Source organism: Protopterus annectens, chromosome 9.part0 (genome assembly GCF_019279795.1).
Source record: "Protopterus annectens isolate FY-2018-M chromosome 9.part0, PAN1.0, whole genome shotgun sequence".
Taxonomy (NCBI): Eukaryota; Metazoa; Chordata; order Ceratodontiformes; family Protopteridae; genus Protopterus; species Protopterus annectens.
Window position 1 is genome coordinate 208,164,229 of NC_056743.1, and position 21,590 is coordinate 208,185,818.

Sequence of the window (21,590 nt, forward strand, 5' to 3'; positions counted from 1 at the left end):
ATGGCTATTTTAATGATAACCCCTCCTGACTAACCTTCACACTGGTGATGAAGGATCAGCAGGTATGGGGAACAAAGTGCTCAAGAAATTCTGATTCCGGGTTTTAGGTAGAAATATGGGTACTTTTCAAGGATTAAACCTTAAGTTGTTTTTAGAATATTTTTTTCAATTATAAATCAAGTATCTGAGACCTCATCATTAAAATAAAAATGAATATGATTCTTGTAAACCAAAGAATTCCATGCTTTGAGTACTACTGAAACAGTTAATTAAATCTTCTTTTTCTTTCAGCTATTCCCATTAGAGGTCACCACAGCAGATCATCTGTTTCCATTTCTTCCTGTTCTCTGCATCTTGCTGTGTCACACCAACCACCTGCAAGTCCTTTCTCACCACATCTATAAACCTTATCTTAGGCCTTTCATCTTTTATACTTACCTGGCAGCTCCATCCTTGGCATCCTTTGCCCAATATACTCAGCATCCCTCCTCAGCACATGTCCAAACCAATGCAATCTTGCCTCTCTGGCTTTGTCTCTAAACCGTCCAACCTGGGCTGACCCTCTAATATACTTATTTCTAATCCTATCCACCCTCATCACACCCAGTGCAAATCTTGACATCTTTAACTCAGCCACATCCAGCTCTGTCTCATAACTTTTTGTCAATGCCACTGTCTCCAACCCATATAACATAGCTGGTCTCATTACTTTCTTGTAGACCTTCCTTTTCACTCTTACTGGTACTCGTCTGTCACTCCTGACACTCTTCCCCACCCACTCCACCCTCCCTGCACTCTCTTCTTCACCTCTCTTTCACACTCACCATTACTCTGAACTGTTGATCCCAAGTGTTTAAACTCATCCACCTTCACCACCTCTACTCCCTGCATCCTCACCATTCCTCCCTCTCATTCACACACACATATGTCTTAGTCCTGCTGACCTTCAATCCTCTCCTCTCTAGAGCATATCTCCAGTTCTTCAGGGTTTCCTCAACCTGTTCCCTACTCTCACTACAGATCACAATGTCATCTGCAAACATCATAGTCTAATGGGGACTCCTATCTGATCTCGTCTGTCAATCTGTACATCACCATTGCAAACAAGAAAGGGCTCAGAGCTATCCTTGATATAATCCTACCTCCACCTTAAATGCATGTGTCACTCCCACAGCAGACCTCACCATTGTCACACCAGACCTCACCATTGTCACACTACCCTCGTACATATCCTGTACCACTCTTACATACTTCTCTGCCACTCCTGACTTCCTCATACAATAGCACAACTCCTGTCTAGGCACCCTGTCATGTGTTTTCTCTCAGTCCACAAAAATACAATGCAACTCCTTCTGACCTTCTCTGTACTTCTCCTTGAACACACTTAGAGCAAACATCGCATCTGTAGTGCTCTTTCCTGACATGAAACCATACTGCTAACTAATCATCACCTCCCTTCTTAACCTAGCTTCCACTACTTTCCCATAACTTCATGCTGTGACTGATCAGTTTTATCCCTCTGTAGTTACTACAGCTCTGCACATCACCCTTATTCTTAAAAATCGGTACCAAAACACTTTTTCTGCACTCCTCAGGCATCCTCTCACTTTCCAAGATTTTATTAAACAATCTGATTAAAAACTCCACTGCCATTTCACCTAAACACCTCCATGCTGACCCAGGTATGTCATCTGGACCAACAGCCTTTCCAGTCTTCATCCTCTTCATAGCTATCCTTACTTCCTCCTTGGTAATCCATTGCACTTCATGATTCACTAGCGCCACACCATCACAGCCTTCTCTCTCTCTCATTCTCTTCATTCATCAGCCCCTCAAAGTACTCTTTCCAACAGTTAATTAAATAGATTTTATAATTCTTTCAATAAGTTTTTTCATGGGACCAAGTATATACCTTCCTAAAATCAATCAATCATTTTAGGTTCTCCAGGCTGTGTCACCTATTACTTTTTCTGGAAGGCATTCTCATTTCTAACATGTATTTCCAACATCAGTGCACCCTTAACTCACAGATGTACTTTCTTCTGTTAAGTCAGCAGCAGGTTCTGATATCTTCAGGTTCCTTATACTCTTAGCTTCTTTTGATGAATTTTCATTTCCAGGTAATGGTCAATATACATTTCCCATTATTCTATCCCTGCATACTAGTGCTAATACAGGATCCATTTAGTTTAGGATTTCTTCAGCAGCCAACAATGCTATCATAAGATAGGAGGTTACTAGGCTATCAACGAGGGTATTTCAAGCCTAGCCATTTCATCCCAATGTAATACCATAGATATGCTAGTCAACACCCAGGACTATATTTATTAATGACTGCCTATGTCCAGGAGGGTTGTGGGTACTATACCCTGTAAGAACTTATGGTGTCCCATCCACTTGTCAAGGTTCCTTTTGAACAGTGTCATAGAGATGCTCTGCTTCACGTGAATTGGCAGCTTATTCCAAAGACATGGCAGTCGCTGGGAGTCAAATCTGTCTCTCTCGCAAGTTCCATTCAAGTCACATGCCATATTTAGGTCCCTGGAACAGGTAGCTCTAGTCCCAGTGTTTTTTCCCATCATCTCTCTATTGGAATTCATTTAAAGACACACTACCTGGCAAGCAGAAAGGCTTACTGCATTGCAGAAACTTTAACTCAGAAGGTTTACTTAGAGCAATAAGAGTGGGCAATTCACTGTCTGCTGTCCTACTCCCATGGAGTACTGTCACTGACCATAACACAGAGAGCAATCTTGCTGGGAAACTACATGCAAATGGTCAGTATGAGTAGCAGCTAATGCTAATTAGCCTTGTGCTCACCCCAGAAATGGTGCCAGCACCAAAATAATGTGGTAGAGGGATTTAGAGATTTAAGGTACTGAGCTATGTTGGCCCAAAGGGAGAAAAAGTATATGCCATCTTTTGACCGCATGTACCCATTCACTCATATAAATGGATCATGGCTTGGAGCAGGATTACAGTTAGGTGCTGTGTGTGGCCATTTGCATGTGTGCGTGTGCCTTTATGTCTTTGACTGTGTGTGCCTGCAGGAGTATTTATACTTCTGCATGGATGCATGCATGTGTGTCTGGCTGGTTGCCTAGCAAGAATTTAATCCATTGAAGGTGTGTGTGTGTGTGTGTGTCTGTGTCTGTGTGTGTGTGTCTGTGGGTGTGTGTGTCAGAGAGAGACCATGTATGTGAGTTTGTGAATAAGTGATTCCATGAGTGTGAGCAGGTCATTTGAGGCTTTCTTGCAGCTGCATGGTGGTCTGTGTGCATGCATGCACCCACTTCTGGAAGTGTGCAGAAATAAACATGTGTCTGAATGTGTGAGTATCTATATGTTGTAAGGTTCCTGTGCAATCCCAGTGCATGTGCTGGTAGAGCGAGCGTGCTTGCATGGTCAGGTCTGACAGTGCTGTGTTCAGTTCAAAGGCTTGGTAATAAGCTAAGAATGAGCTGTTTCTCTGTATGGCTATAACGTGCCTGTATTAGACACTATCGAGAATGGTAGTCTCTAATACAGGCATGTTATAGCCATACAGAGAGACACTGGCTGTACAGAGTTGGCCAATTAGCACTATCAATGATTTTGAATCTGATGGACTCACTGCAAGCAAACATTTCTCCTAGTCAGTTTAAATAACACCATAGGTTTCTTCTGAAAAAAGCCATATGCTAATATGGCATGTTAGGTAAATGCAACAAAATAAACAAAGTATGCAAGACTGGATAAATCTCAGAAAGTAGTGACATACTGAAAAAAGGCTGCATAACTTTAGCAGATGTGCTTTTTCTATCATTCAGCAAAAACAGGCTTCTCAAGAGATAAATGAAAGCTAAATATTTTCAAGTTTAATTATTTAACCATGTAATGACATTGAGGCAAAAACAAGTTCAGTTCTTAAACTTTAAATAAAGACATATCATTTCTGCATTCATAGGTCTTCAGTGAGTAAATATGATAGAACTATGTTATTTTCCTCTGGCAGGACTGCCTTCATGTGACAGACAGAATAATCAAGAAGCATATTAAACTCATCTCTGTCCTACTGCTCTGTATCACTGGATTCTCAGTAAGTGATTTTTCTATATTTTTTTATTATTATTTAAACTGTTAAATAAAGAACTTGTGTAGACACTTACAGATTGAGCATCTCCATTCACTCTTATTTTAAATATATATGAAGCAATCTAGTATTAATATTAATGAGGACATTTCCTGCTAAGTAAAATCTAAGCACATTTTCAATAGATGGAAACATACTTCAGGATATGAACAGTCAGTGCTGAATGAGAGATGTGCTTAAAATATACTTCAGTTGAAATACTCGTACTGCAAGAGAGTATTATGTGAATATTTGGGTACAACAAGCAATATGATTTGTTATAGTAAGTAATAATGCATACCATATATAGATATCATTGCAATTTACCACTGAAACAGCTTAAAATAATTCACCCTAGCTGGATTTTACTCGCTAAGCATCTAAGCTATAAATATTGATGCTATGCAAACTCCTGCATCTGCTATTTCAGAATAAAAAGTGAAATCTTAACATCATGGCCTACACATTCAAGTCACCAAAATATTAGATCAAAAGACCAAAACTGGGTATTTGTCATTGTTTCAGCAACTCTCTTATTAAGCAAATAATTACTGAGTGCACTAATTCTTCTATATAATGTATACTGACTTGGTAACTGTTATGGAGACACAGTTTAACATACATTGTAAAGGAATGTTGTGATTTTAACTTGGTCAGTCATACGTGTTGACTTTTTCTGAGATGCAGAGATGCTGAAGCAAGTCTAACAAGTTGCTCTTCTGATGATTATTGTTTCGGTATTGCTTGCATTGACAGGACAGATAGTTCCTTTGAAGCAGGTCTTACCTCTCAAAATGATGCCTTGTATATGGGGTTCATACGTATTCCCTACAACATCCCTAACATACAACCTATTTAGTCTATGGCTTGGTGTAACACTAGGAAATGTACAATCCCAAATGGCTAAAACAGAGTGATATACAATGCATTGAATGATCCAGAATTTTATGAGCACACACTTCCACTGAAGAGGTCTTCTTAGTGTTCCTTCTACTTTATGCACTTTACATCGCACAGAATTCATAACTATATCCGCAACACCATTCTACCTTTTCTATGTATCATTATATTACTATGTACGGGCTCTGATAGTAGTCTCCATGAACCTACACAACCTAGTTTTCAATTCTGCATCATTCAGAGTTTGCATAGAAGTGGAAGTGAGCACTGCAGGTTTGAACATATGGCCAAAAACCTGCACATCTTAATAAAATGACATTCAGGGGATGCTAAATAAGGCAACTTTATCAAAAATCAGGTATAAAAGATGTGGTAAATATTAAGTTTGATGAAGGTAAATCTTTATTACGTCTGATGAAGGCATTTCCATTGCCTAAGATACTTTGTTTTCTGACGCACTGATGTATTGTTTCATTCTGAGAAATTAAATCTAAACAGTAGATATAAACTGGTCTTATGGAGACTGTTTCTGAAAATACCAGCATTGCAATAAGGATTGTGTGCAAGCATAGTTGCAAGGAAACAGTCATTTATTTAGAGTTTTTTTTCCCACTGGGGACCTAGCACCCCAACCTCCCCAGCCATGCTCGGGATGAGCCCTGCAATATTCACTTGATTAGATATACAGTTCTGAGGTCACTGCATTGCAGGGGTAGGAATTCAGTGGCTTTGGGGAATCAGCACCATATGCAGTTGCAGTAATCAATCAACAATCAATGAAGTGGTCTGCATAACACTGCATAGTTCTCCAAAGCAAACATTTCTTTTTTCTGGAACACTTGAATGACAAGAGTTGTGTGAATCTTGGTTTACTAAACCCAAGATGCTAAATTTGTAATCAGCGGAGTATTCTCCTAAATTAAATATAACAGTTCCCATGATACTAAGCCATCAAAGTTTTTTTATATTTAGTTTAAAGTGTGGGTGGCATTTTGATGTCAAGTGTTTCAGGAGATGAAGAATTTAACACTTCAGTTTTGGAAAAAAAATGCCATATGATTGACTCTAGTATATTCTGTTTGTTCTGATGTGATGAATCACTGCATTGGTAAATTAATTCATTTCCTTCAGTCACAGAAACAAAAACATGAGGCAAAAGTTAATTACGCTAAACAGTTTACTTACACAAATGTGTGGGGGAGACAGCTGGATAAAAATCCATAATTGACTCACTGAGAAGCTTTGCAAAACTACCTCTTACATGCAGTAGTAGTTTTCAGGGTTTTCATTAACATCTTTTGCAGCCTTTACCTTTTGGGGATACAGTAAAGATTCAGACATCTACAAAACGTATTATCTGCCTTGCTGCTTCACTTCTATAATTCTGATGCATATAACATTTCCTTACATATTTCTCATGCACATTACAGATGAATCACAAATGATAACCTCATTTAGTTTACATTTTCCTCATACTGTTTAAGCATAAACACAAGGTCAAACTGCATAACCACATCTGTTCCCAAAGAAATAGTGCAGCTGTTAACAAGCTGTATTTGACTTTGTGCTGGTTAGAATGAAAACAGAAACTTTCCATAATTAATTTTAGTACAGTATGTCTGACTTATGAATTATTGAACTTTTCAGCAGCATGACTATCCCTGCAGTTTGCACTTTTATATTCACAGATTTATAGAATATACATCATGTCTTATCTAGCCTTATGTATTAATTTTCTAAACCACTTTCCTTGTTGCAAGCAGTGGTGGAAACTTGATCAGATTTCTCTATCCAGAGCAACAGTCCCCAGATCATTCTGTAGGACCCCCTAGGCATTCTCAGGCAAGTTAAACAGCATAATTTTTTTCAGGTTTCTCTTTTCTGTTGACTGTCCCTAGCATACCTCCCAAAGGGGGTACTTAGATGACATCCTCATTAGATGCTCAAACCACCTCACTCCAGTATTATATCACTCCTCAGCCTATTTCACAGTGCAAACCAATAACCATTCAGAGACACTTCACTTCTGCCTTTTGCATCTGCAGTGTCCACCTTTTGTTCAGTACCCCAACTCATGACCACAGATGAAGACGTAGTCATAGATTAACCATTAAACTGGAAGCTAAATGTCTCAGCTCTGACGTCAGCATATTCTGGCTCAAGGCTTTGAGTACTGGTATCACTGTACCCCTCTGCTCTAATTCATGAATAACTCCCCATGATACTTTAAGTTATTGACTTGAAGTATTTGTGGCCCTCTCTCCTGCAAAATGAGTCATTCATTCGTAGCCAGGAGAAACCATGACTTCTGATTTTAGAGATGTTGATCTTCATCCCAACCTCAACTTCAAACTCAAGAGTCAACAGCAAACCACTGTATGAGATGTTGGGTATTACAGTCAATTAAAGCCAAGGAGAGAATATTATCTGCAAGCAAGAAAGATACAACTTTCATTTCCCCAAAGAGGATACTATCCAAACCTTTGTTGCACATTGATATCCTAGATATGAATCTCATAAAGAGGAAATAAGTCATGACATACACTTGGCAAAATTCTATACACAAGTGTAATGTATTTGGCTTAATGCTGACTGTGAGAATATAACTCTTACTCTGCAAATATAAGGAATACATGGTGCACACAAATCTCTTATAGTCCATGTACTGTTGTAGTATCTCCAGCAGGGTATCTTTGGGGTACAAAAACATGCACTTCTCTAGATACGCAAAATGCATGCAGACCGCAGGTGAACTCCCATGACCCTTTTGGTATACATGCAAGGAGCTAAACTATTGTTCCATAGCATAGAAAGAATCTACATCATTCTTCCTGAATCATAGGCTCATCTATCAATCAGTATCTCATTTCCAACATCTGATGTAGGCTTTCACAAGAAGAATAAGTGTGTGCTCTATCTATAACTAAGAAAGCAACCCCCCCCTTTGAAATGGTCCCTCTAGACAATTTTTGTAGTACAGAGGTTCTACAGCAATCATCTAAGAAACATTTGAAACATTAAACTACTAACCATAATGCTCAATAATGTTTGACTCCTATAGCATCTCCATCTGGATCGTGTTCACTCCCACATCTTGCCACTTTTTAATTTGTTTCATAAAATAATAGAACTTTACATGGGACAGTGGTACAGGGACCATCTCCTAAATCCAGGTTTGGCTAGGCTCAGCTCAAAAATAAATGCATGGAGCTATTTTGTGTACTCACAAACCTGCATGGTTAAAAGTAGGGGAGCATGTGCTGCCAGACAAGTGGCAGGACATACCAGGACTGATTCTGAGAGCCATATGATATAGTATTCTTTTTAATTTGATATTTAGCATTGTTTACATGTCACATTTTAAGCCCTGCTGGAGATACTAACAGTACATGGACTATTAGAGACTTGTGTATAGATTGCATTGTTAGCAGGGTGCATCTTATACAAACATAAAGTACATCCGTTCTGCATATTCTTATCAAGCTGTTGTATTAACATAAGAACTATAATGTAACAGATTTAAGTATAGATTAATTTTATGATAGAGGATTTACAGTAAGATATGTCAATAAGCTTATATTCATGTTCATTTAATGTAGACTCCATGGAATAAATTTCTATCAAGATCTTAAAATGAAGAGACTGACAGCTAAGTAAAACATAAACTGATTTATATATATATATATATATATATATATATATATATATATATATATATATATATATATATATATATATATATATATAAAATCATACTTATCTGCAATCAGCAGCAAATCTCTTTACTAAGCAGTCCCACCACAAATCCAGTCCTGTACTGCCAGGTGCTAAGGAAAAAACAAATGGTGTGTGTAAGAACTCAGTAAAGTGCTCTGTTTCGTAGCATTACATTAATGTAAGGCTTTACTGGTGGTGAGACTGGCTTGATATACTAATAAGAATGTACTGATGTTCTGATGTAGTGATATAATGTTGCCTTATGCTAACCTCCCACCAGGGACTGATAGAAAACAAGAGTAATCAATCACATGAAATTCGGGCACGGTCAATTAATTTGTTAATTATTCACAGAAGACATGCTTTCATTCACGTCAGTCCAGCATACATAATATCTTCTTAGCAGATATAATATCAAAATACTGACATAAATGATGGGGACTTGCTTCCTATACTGTGGTATCTTATCAATCAGAGGGTCACATTAACTCCCAGGTGCAAACTACCCATAACACTGTTGTTTAGGACCATGTTGCAACAAAGCAATAGTATAGTGAATGCATTATTTTGCCTATAATCTAAGTTTCTTGTTCTTCCTTTCCACAATACTTTATTCCAGCAATGACCTTCCCACTTAAGAAAGGAAAACTTCTAAATCCACAGTATTTTTCTTGCTTGCAATTGTTTGCTGTTTTGAGTTCCCTCCCACTCATTTGTTAGCTTTCCTCACAATTCAAACATGATCTAAGTTTGTCTTTAAGTCACATTGTTTTACCCATGCCTCCAGCTATTCTTCCAATTTCATGACTTTACCTGTTACAGGCTTCTAAGGTGTTGATGTTGTGATATGCTATATTTTATTCTAACACTTGAAGAACTGACGGGAATGACTGTCAGCTTATTGTTCTTGTTACATTATCTCTTCTTTCATGATTTTGCTTGTTCCTTCTACTAGTCCTCAGTTTTAAGGATGATATCCTGAAAAGTTAAAAGATCTTATTCATTAGTTTCCCTTTGTGTATGCATTATCCAAGTCAGTTTGTTAAGGCACTCACATTAAAGGATATTTTCATGTAGTTCTGTTGTGTGGTCAGTCTGGTGCAAACTACTTCCATTCATGTTACAAAATGATCAGTCACAACTACATGGTAGGTTTTTCAATTCTGATTGGCAGAAGAGGTAGTCTCCAGGGCCCTTTAAAAATAGGCTGGTATGCCATGCTTACATTCAAGGACTACCCAGGTTCTACATTTGGAACCACTTAGACACATCTTTGCCCAGTCATATCTACCATCGTTGCTTTGTCAAAGTGTCAATCATTGTATTTCTTCCTGCATCAGCTGGAACATGATAAGCATCTTTTAACTAACAGTGGAGCCATTTAGAGTTATACCCTACAGTCTGAGTTCACCATACATACTCTCATCCTTCACATGCACACTTGTTTCCATTTTTTCTTTTCAAGTGTTTCTGTATCATGGTGAGGCTTTGATAAATCAATACCCTCCATCTCATTCACTGCTGCTTCTAATTCTTGCTCCTGATGTTCATCTGCTATCCTCTTAGCAATCAAATCAACATACTGCATCCCTTTGCATTCTGTTGTCCTGACTTTCAGTAGCCCTTGGATTTGATGATACCTAACTTTTAGGAAGGTAGACATCTTGTACCAAAGCTCACTCTAAATTTTGGTATTTATTAGTTTATTTTCCTAAATTATGAAACACAGGTCTTTCCCACCAGTATAACTACTGATGCACTATCCCAAAGGTGTACCTACAATCAGTAAAACTATTAAGACTGATCTTTCAGTAACTTTGTTAATATAATTAAATTTGCCACTTAGACAGACACATCATTTGGCAGGGACTTACCTGCAGTACTTATTTTGCTTCTATAATAAAAGCGTGTGTGTCTCTGCCATCAGAACATCTTGCTTGAGTAAGCCAGCACTGTGACATATGGGGATAAAGCCCTGACTATGACCTAGGTAATCTGGCTTCAGTTAGCGGCTTAGGTTTCTGACGCAATGGTGATATAGGATGGGTGTGCCCATCTTAGGAAGGGATAGGGCACACTAATGTGGTTGACTTTCTTGGTGGAGACTTGGTAAACAGCCATGAATATGCTGTTGAGTGTAGGCGGGGCATCCTACTGATGTCAGCTTTCTGCAGAGTGAAGGATAGAGCAGCACTTAAGCCCATCGCATGCTACACCTTCTGGGATATACTGGAGTCATGGATGGACAAAGGAAAAAGTAATAAAAACATTTCCTGGCAGCACTGGGGTGCTGCACCAAGATCCTTGAGTTCCTCACCAGCCCTGGCTACTTTGTTCGTCTGCAGGGAGCCAAAATGTGAGTATAAAAATCTAGTTTGATCAGTGAACAAATGCAAATTTGATTTAGTTGGTACTCCATCATTATCTACAGTAACTCTACAGTTAGTACAACTACACAAACTCTATTTTCTTCAACCTGCAGAATTTTTCGATCTGATTTCTGATATTTTCTATATAGGTAAAACCAACAGAATGCTTAAGGAGCATATTCTTCGTCATCAAACAGACATCAGAAATCAGATTGAGACAAATGCCCTATATATGCATATACACATGAACCCAGGACATACTTTTAGTTTTATGGTAAACATGCAAGTCAATAGTACCATTCGAGGAGGAGATCTCTTCAATAGACCAGAAAGAATAGAGATGGAATGGATTATGAATCTAAGACTTCAAATACCCCACCATTAATGGGAAAACTACTTGTGTACCAACTCTTTAGCTCAACGCTTTCTGGAATTCATAAACTCCAATGCCCTAGATCAACTTATCCACACCCCCACCAGGGGCAACAGTATCCTAGACCTAGTCATTACCAACATGAGTGATCAGTGTTCCACAACTGAAGTCAACTCCTCGTTGGTCAGATCCGACCATAAGCTAATCACCCTAGATATCCACATCCCGCCCCCACCCCCCCATTAAGGAAACCACAGTAAAAAATTTCTCCAAAGCCAACTTCATGCTTCTTAAGACAGAAGTGGTGAACTTCATGACACCCATGCAGATGGATAATACAGTTACAACTGCTGAATCCTACACAAATGCACTCTATAAGCACTTACACGAGTTCATGGATTGTGCTATCCCAAACAGAACCAAGATGCTATCCTCCAAAAAAAGGAATGGAATCTGGTGGTCCTCTGCCATAAACAAACTGTACAACAGAAGGAAGAAACTGTTGCAAAAGAGAGTAAAATCCCATGAGTGGAGGAGTTCCCTGGTCAGCCTCAATAAGAAGCTGAGATCCCTTATAAGATCCTCCAAAGCTAGCTACGAAAACAAAATCACCACTAAACCCAAGGACAACCACAAAGCATTCTATAGCTATGTCAAGAATCTAGATGGCAACACCCAGATCTGCTCTGAGTTACAGCGCAAAGGTATGAAAATTACAGAACCAACTGATATTGCCAACATCCTGGCAGATAGGTTCAGTGTTAACATTACCCCCCTCTCACCCCCTAAAGGGCCCATATCTATACAGGAAGAATGCAGAGTCCCTGTAATCACAACTACACAGGTAAAATCTGCACTCTCTAAAGCCAAAAACACAGCATCCATGGGACCGGACAACATCCCAGGCTGCGTTTTACATGAACTTCAGAACGAACTGGCTCCCCAATTAAGCACCATGTTCAATAATAGCCTCACATCAGGCTTTGTGCCCACTGAATGGCGCACGGCAACAGTTATCCCACTCCACAAAGGGGGAGCCATCACTGATCCCGGGAACTATCGACCTATTAACCTGACGAGCCTGGTCTGCAAGGCCATGGAACGTATCATCATGGAACTCATAAACAAAAACATTGGTAACCTCCAAACTCTGGATCCCACCCAGTTCGGGTTTGTGAAAGGCAGATCATGCCTCCTAAACCTGATTGACTTCTTTGAGGCAGTCACCAAAGCCGTGGATGAGGCTAAAGTGGTTCACACAGCCAATCTTGACCTCGCCAAGGCTTTCGACACCATCCCCCATTCTGGAATTATAGCTAAACTCACTAAACTAGGTATAAATCCCTACATCACAAGCTGGGTTGCCAACTGGCTCACTGACAGAACCCACACTGTAAAAGTTGCAGACTCCAAATCTGACCTCAAAGCAGTGACAAGTGGAGTACCACAGGGTTCCGTCCTGGGACCTCTCCTATTTGGTATCTACTTCTCTGAAGTACAGGCTAACACAGAAGGCCTCTGGCTAATGAAGTTCACAGATGACTGCAAACTAGGAGCCATAGTCAAGTCCCCAAATGATGTGGACATCCTACAGGAGGGCCTCACTGAGACAGATGCCTGGTGTCGGAGCCATGGCCTCAAGCTCAATGCCAAAAAGTGCAGTGTCATCCCCTTTGGTAAAAACTCTGTACCCATGAACAACCACATAGGCAGCAATCTACTTAACACCGAATGTGTGATAAAAGACCTTGGGACCCAGGTGGACAGTAGTCTCTCCTTTGATAGTCACATCGCCACAGTAGTCAGGAAGTCCTTCTACATGGCACACCTCATCATAAAAGGGTTCTCATCCAGGAAAAAAGAGGTCATTGTTCCCCTCTACTCATTACTCATTAGACCCATTTTAGAGTACAATGCCCCTTTTGGAATGTACCTCACAAGACATCTGCAGCAGCTGGAAAGGCCACAGAAGTACCTCACAAAGAGGATTACTGGCCTCAAACAATTGCCCTACACTGACCGCCTCAAAAAACTCCAGCTTTCCTCCGTAGCATATCGCCTACTCCGAGGTGATCTCTGCCTAACATATATATATAAAATATATATATATAAAGCTATGTCAAACCCAGAGCTTTTGGACATGCTACACCTAAAGAAATCCCAATCCCTCTGAGCTACACACTCTAGGGACCTAAACCTTGTCACCACAATAAACAGGACACGCTGGAGGGATAGATTCCTGTCCCAGATACTTTCTATACTCTGGAACAAGCTACCCATCTATGTCAAGCAAAGTTCTTCATTAGCACTCTTCAAGAAAAATCTTGATGAGTGGATGGGAAATAGGAAATGCACCCCGGGGATCACTTCTGTGTGTCTGCTGGACAGTGGCACAGGAAAATAACTTTCTTGGGTGGCGTAAGCTATGGAACCTTGCTGGCTAGGCTTACGTAGGCCCTTGGGGCGATAGCCTAGTACCTACCTATGAACCTATAAGAGCGAATCAGATGCCTGGGCTTAATCATATGGTACCAATCAAACCCGTCCTAAAGGAAAGGTGTCTAAACAGGAAATAAAGTAGTTTTTTTTGATTGGATTAACAGAATGAGTTGACTGAATGAGTTATCATCAGATGTATTGCGTAACTGACTCTGCAAGACACTACTGCTATAAGCATACTATTGGTCTATATAGGATATAACATTGATTTTGATTGGATCAGGAGTAGATGCATTTGTACAAACTACTATTGGACCTCCTAGGCAATTGAATATGTAAAACACACTGCTACACAAAGTTGACTATTGGTTAATTAACACTTCTAATATTCACCCTGAGTTTAACCAAGACAGGATCTGAAGAAAGTAATTAACCAAAAGCGCTTATCCTGGTATCATTTTAACCTGTTGACGGGAACCATTGTGTCCTTTTACGTTTTAATAAAGTAGTGATTTTATCGGTTTGCGTGGAAACAGCTCTTGTTTTTGGATTTGTGGTCTTTTAGCTGAGCTTCCTTCAGCAGTGCTTTTTTCTTGTTAATACTACTAATATTCTCCAGGGTGCTTAGGAACATGGAGTGCGAGTCTTGGGACATGGTTGGGGACCTATAGCAGGCTAGGACCTGAATTGCTGTCTTACCCAGTGTTAGCTGCACCTGAAGTATCTCTGATGCGTTATGTTGGGCTACCAGTCTGGATGTGTGCGCATCCTTTATGAATATGGCAATACCACCACCTTTGGAGCTTTGGTCCAAGTTCTGGAGCCGAAAGGTGTGGAATGAGTTATAGCTTGGTAGTGCTGGGGTGCTTTCTGCTGCCTTGAATCAGGTCTCTGTTACAGCATAAATGTCAATGTTCTCCATTTTAAGGAATGCTTCGAGTGAGTCCATTTTGAGATTTAGACATCTCTGGCAAACCATCAAGTTCTGTCAGTCATGTCATCCCAGGCAGACAGATACTAGATCCCCTTAGAATGACACCACAAACTTAGCCAATTGTTGAAATCAATCATTTTCTGCTTGTACTGTGGTATCATTCTGGGTGACGGTAGGATGCTGCTCAGGGCTAAGGTCATACCCACCTGAGCTATATAATCCGAGAGCTCCTCCATGTCTCTTTTTATGTAGTCCAAGGAGGTATGTTTCAGGTCATTCACACCCACATGTACAATGACGAGTTATATTTGTACCTGTTGTTGATGGACCTGAGTGCGTGCATTATGTGTCGGATCCTGGCACCTGACAGGCAGCTGACTGTTACTTTCTCCTTATTCAACCTAGTGAGTGGGACATCATTGTGCCTCACTATTGAGTCACCTATGACTAGTGTGTTGGGCATGCTGTTTTGCCTTAGGGGCTTTGGTTGAGTGGCACACTGTTTAGGAGAGTTATGTGTCATGTGATTAGTGTTGTGTTGTGGTGGTCGAGTGCGTTTCTGCCTTGGAAGTTTCTGCTGTTTGGGTAGTTTTTTATTGAGAGCCTCCGCTAAGTGGATGTGTGGTTTGTGTTTTTATGTGAAGGCAGTGCTGGTGTGTTCTGGAAGGCTGTGTGTTCCATGTGGTGTGGTGCAAGTGTTGACCTTCTCCTCTTGACCAGCTATTCCAGTCTTGGCTGGAGAGTGCGTGGCTTCCAGTTTGGATATATAAGTGCATCTCTCACAAGTCTGAATGTTGGGAGATAAGAGGAGAGGGTTTTGGTGTACTTGATGCAGTTGCTACATTGCTTCAGGATGCCCAGGTTCACCAGGTTAATAGGAGATTGCACAGAGAACTGACTTTTAGACATACCTGGAGGGGTGGGCATTAATAATAAGTACTAGACCTGCTTCCTTGTAGAACATTTAGTGCTGGTGGCACTTTTGTGTGCTACAATAATTGCTACAAGAAGTCTGGTAAAGTGCTAGACTAATAAGCTAGTAAAAGTGCAGGAGAGGAGAGAACTAGCAGATCCAAGGGAGAAATTGAAGAGCATACTTTGGCACTGCTCAGAAGCTTACAGACGGTCCTGGATACAGCAAGTATGTATCTAGATTAGACTAGTCACAGGAAAGGTGGGAAGCAAGCGCAAATGTGGGCTTTTAAACCAGAAAGTTGAAAAAAATGGAAAAACTGTCCAAACGACCAATAAACTACAATTTCTGGGCCAGAAACCACTCTTCTTGTGGTAGATAGGCTACCAAGTGCTTACCACTCCCACTGATAAGCTAGAAGGCTTCCCTCCAACACAGAAAGGCTTGGGGGGGCACAGAAGCTTACATACAGTCCTGGATACAGCAAATCTGTATCTGGACTAGACTAGTTACAAGAAAGACGGGAAAAGCGCAAATGCAGCCTTTTAGACCAGAAAGTTGAAAGAGATGGAAAAACTGCCCAAACGGCCAATAAACTGCAATCTGAATCACACAGATTAGGTGGGAACATTGCCACCCTGTCCACCCCAGTCATACATGGAGATATGCACATCAATCACACTCCTCCCCACAGCAATGGTGAGCATGTACATATTGCCTACTGATGGCAACAACAGCATATCTCCATGGGGCATAATAACATCAGTGTCTGCCTCATACATGAACTCAAGCTTGTGCTCAGATCTCCAGCACACACCACAGTCAAACACAGACCTGCTACCATGCACACATCATCCACATGGAAGATGACCACTGTCAACCCTCTACAGAGAAATGAACGGAGGATAGAGGATTATGCAACCAAGTGTCCAACACTGGGGGAATAAGATAGCTCAGGGACAGGTGTGTAATGCAAGGTGCTATAGCCATGATAGCTTGGAGGTTTCCAGTGTAGTCTGGATTATTTGCAAGTAATATCCACTGCTGATCTACATTATACATTGACCTTAGTTATAATTTTACTTTTTTACCCATTTTGACTAAGTGCACTTTATTTTGCCTCTTGGTACTATATTCTCAGAATTTTTAATGATTAGCGCTATTCTACTTATTCAAAATAAATATTTCAAGTTCTAAATATTTTTGTTTTTCTGTTCTTTTTATTACTAATAAAATCTATTCCATGTTCTTTGCCAAAGATAAGTCTTCCCTACTGCGTGGCTAAATTTTGCTCTACAAATTTAATTCCTTCTATTACTCTCACAGAATCATGGCTTGAATTCTCTCTCTCTCTGTTTGGCCAGTTACAACCCACACTTGAATCATCTGCATGCCTTACATTAGTTTACCAGCTAATTATCCAGATCTTCAGATAGAATTCTCCAGTAGATAAATCGATTATTCTGGTCTGTTCAGTAATCATAACATCTCTTCTGTTTCATTGTTGTTATTCATGCCCATTCATTATTTTGTCTTTTCTTTACATAATTGTGCCTCTGTCAGGAAGGAGGGGATGGGTAAAGAGCATGTAGAGGTGGAGACTGGAGAAATGTGCATAATATATGCCACCTAGGTGGTGGGGTGAATTGCAGGCTTATGTCATTCATGGAAGTGAGTAACAGCCTTGTGCCACACCCATGGAACCCCCCCACCCCCCCCAGAGTGTTTACTAGACATGTATACAGAGGTTAGGGCTAAGCAAATAAAACCATTCCCAGCCATGTATATGATAAATCTCCGATTTCAGCCAGTCCTAAATCGCAGGACAAATGAGATGTAGAGCTCCTTCCAATGGAATTAATAGATCATTAGATTAGCCAAATCATCAGGCTTGTGCAAAAAGTAAACTGGAAATAAAGTTCCTCTAGTATCTTTGCCAGGCAAGTACCTTCAGCAAACCCCATTTGGATGGGAGAAAGGAAATTCACCACAGGGATCACGTCAGTTGCCCTGCTAGACCAGGGGTCCAGGAAAGTAAGTAGAGTGGGAAGAAATAGCCAGGGAATTGTTATGGCTAGGCTTGTATAGGCTCCAGGGCCGGTAGCCTAGTACCAACCCATGAACCTATAGCCTTTTACAGCACTCAGTGATTCACACAGTAGGATGCTTAACAGCTTAGGTCATGGCTAGAATTTGCCTCCTAGAAAACAACAAAGTGTAAAGACTTATTGTCTCTTTGTTGAAGTGTTAAAACTGTATAGCTCATTAGATGAGGATCTGAAAGCACAACTGCAGGTTGTCAAAACTTTTTTAGTTGATATAAGAATCTCATTTGGTCTTGATAAATGTGCAAAAGAAACCTTTAAAGCAGGAAAACTGCAGCACCAGGAAAACATCAGTTTGGGACAAGAATGTGATGTAAAAGAACTTGAGAAAAAGGGAGTGTATAAATATTTGGGAGTTGAAGAATCTACAATAAAACATGAACAGATGTCAATAAAACTTATTAAGGAATACTTTAGAAGACTTAAATTAATCCTGAAAATAGCGTTGACATCGAGGAACAAAATCCAAGCTATAAACCAGTTTGCTCTTCCTGTCTTAACTTAGTTTTGGAATGATTGACTGACTGGCCCCAAAACGTGTTGGATAGTTTAGACAGGAAAACAAGAAGGATGCTTTACGCTCACCAAATGATTTATAAAAATCAGTGTATATCAAGATTATATATTCCCCATTCAAAAGGAGGGATTAGCTTTCTTGAAATTGATTACATGTATAGATCTGCAATCATGGGACTCCACACATATCTGCTGACCCCACAAGACCCAAACGCAGTGAAAGTTTTGAAACATGACGAGAATAAATCTAAGATGACTTCCCTGCTTAATCTAGCAGAAGCATATCGGCGTCAAGCAGGAATGGAAATTAAACGAGAATTAGATAAAAATTAGGCAACAACTGAATGTGCCAAAAAACAAAAGAAAGAATATATGGTGAAGGACCAGATGAGAAGGCAAACAATTTGGAAAATGCATAAATATAGTTGCAAGTATATAAAACTTCTGTAAGAACCTCATGTTGATCAGGAACAAATGCAGGAATGGTTAAGGAGAGGCAAATTCAAACCAAGAGATGAAAGGTTAATATTGGTGGCCTAAGACAGAGGGCAACGCACACACTGGTTTACAAAGTCCATTGAACATGCAGGAGAAACAGACAAATGCAGGTTTTTTAAAACCGAACTAGAAACAAGACTGTTGCCCTGGGGATTGTGCAAACATTATGGTACTGAAGTGGCTGAAAAACACTGGAAACATGAGCTACAAAGCACCATAGAAAATGATGATGTTTATATCACATGGGATCACCCATTACCAACAGTTTAAAAGATAGATGCTAGAAACCAGATATAGTGGTCAATGAAAAGAAGATAGAAGTAGCATTGATCATTGAAATTGCCACATCCAGTGACTACAGTGTGTTGCATACAGAGGGACACAAAGTCATAAAATATCAAGATCTGCAGGCAGAAACAAGAGCAATGCGGAAGAAAGATACCCAGACAGCTCCAATAGTAGCAGGAGCAACAGGTCTTATAAAAAAAGAATCTACAATCATATTTAGATATGTTACTAATCCATGTAACCCCATACAAATTGCCGGAGTCATTACTGGGCACATTGCGGGTGCAGCGAAGATCAATTCTGGCTGACATCAAAGATTGAAACAATACTAATTTCATGAACTTTAATCGTACTTTGACTTAGGAATGGAGTCCATTCCCATCATGGTATTGGAAACTGAAAAGATTTGGAGAAATTAAAATAGCATGAAGTTCCAGGATAGTTCCAAGTGCCAGCGCAAACAAAGTTTAGTAATAATTCATTGCAGTTCTCATTCAGTTATTTATTCATGAAGCGTACCGCAAGTACTTGATAGCCTTTGTAGGAATTCTGAATTGCCGCTGACTGCATTTAATATTTCTGACACACCTGCCCCAACCCCTATTGTGCATTTAAACTTAGTGTCTTTGGAACTGCCCACCCCTACTTTGAATGCTCCTCGCACTCGCATCTCATCTACTTATTCAACTGGGCACTGGAAAACCAACTGATAAGGCCCTCATTTTAGACTCAAAGCTAAAGTTATCTTCTATTTCATACCATCCCGCTGACTTAGTACACACAGCAAATTTCAGATTATTAAACCTTTATTTCATCTTACTTCTAAAATCTGTTTCATCTGGGACTAGGCTATCATTGACTGATGAGCCTAGGAACTGCTTCTCAGAAATCAATGGTTTACTATAATTTATTCGAAGTGAAGTCGGTCGGCGCCACTTCGTTCAAAAATCAGAATGTCGACCATAGGCAATGTCGAACACTGATATTGCCGAAATATACATTTGCCCCTAACTCAACCCATGTTAAAATCCGTCCCTAGGTAGCAGTCAGCATGTATTTCGGCAATTCCGGTGTTCAGCATTGTGAATTTCGTACAATCTCGGTCAACCATGTGAACAGTCAACCGAGTACATTTCGGTTATATGATAGTAAACCGAAATCAACTCAGGATTATTGCTTTTGTTTAGCTCCTGGTGAGAGAAGAAGAGCGACATTATTTCCTGGCATTCCTAGATATTACCAATCCCTGGAAAGCCTGAAAATTTCTTCTTCATTGCCATTTTGGGATTAATACTACTGCTTTGCTCCTGACTGGTCTGGTTGCACTTTTGTTTAGAACTTCTTCAGGGTGTTTGTGCAGCCCGGCTTTCTGATGAATCCAACTCCTGAAGGCACTTTTCATGATATCTACTAAGAGAAGACTATAGCAAGTGTACTGAGTTAATATTGCTCCTTGAGAAGTAGCTTAGGGCTACTGCTACTCTTTTGCATTTGGTAAGAGAAGTGAAAAAAGTGCACGTTTAATCATTTTAAGTGCTGTTGTTTTGCCACTGCATTTAAACGATTGAATTCTGCATCCCTGCGTATTTTAACTGTTTGCTGCTTGACTTATTGCATATGACGATTATTTCCTGCACTTTTGAGTTTCGTGTTAAACAGTAGTTTAAGTTGGTTGTTTACTGCACTTTCAGGCTTTTTTTTTTATTGATTTAAAGTTAGAAGGATTAGGGCTGCACTCTAGTGCATATCCTAGAGGATAAGGGGTATTTTGTTCGGTATGTTTCCCACTAGTGCATCTCCACTGGAGAGTGTAGACCAAGTAGAAGCTACCTTTTGAAAAGGGGATGAGTTGTCTGAAGAGCAAGATGTTGTACCAATTGAATGCCCACTCTGCCACATGAGGAAAGGTGTGTTACAATGAACAGAAAATAAATACACTGGTTGCTAACTGTATGATGATCACATCATGATTGCCTCTCTCAGGTTGGAGAATAGATGGGCAAGGTTCAGTATGATTACCCAAATGGTTAGCAGAACTAGAGAGGGAAAAGTGGGGCAGCCACAACAAAATATTTAAATACTTGTTCCTGCCAGATAAGAAAGACACAACACTTCAGAATTTGGAGTATACTGCATTATATTTTATATATTACTCATCTACATATGAAACTCAAAGTAGCATTAAGTTAATTTATAGATACCATACTTGCATGATTCTTGATTCAAACTGATACTATGAAAATATGACTCTTCCTAGAATTTGAAAATTCTTCTAGTGCTTAACTAATCTGAATATTTTCAGGCATGACTAACTCAATAAATACAGGACTATTTTTGGGATTTGAGAGTAACAGGATTACAATCCTACAACAGAATGGGATGCAATAAAGATATATTTATTAAACAGGGTTATGAGTGCTATAAAGA

The 21,590-nt window shown here is 39.8% G+C and overlaps 1 protein-coding gene across 1 annotated transcript in view; it reads left to right on the top strand.

Annotated features, from left to right (window-relative positions):
• Positions 1–21,590, top strand: part of TSPAN32 (tetraspanin 32) — a 1,820,558-nt gene that overhangs the window by 1,649,854 nt on the left and 149,114 nt on the right. Inside the window, exon 7 of the mRNA XM_044082752.1 lies at positions 3,995–4,078. Within this exon, the coding sequence (XP_043938687.1) occupies positions 3,995–4,078 (84 nt within the window). The remainder of the gene's footprint in view (positions 1–3,994; positions 4,079–21,590) is intronic.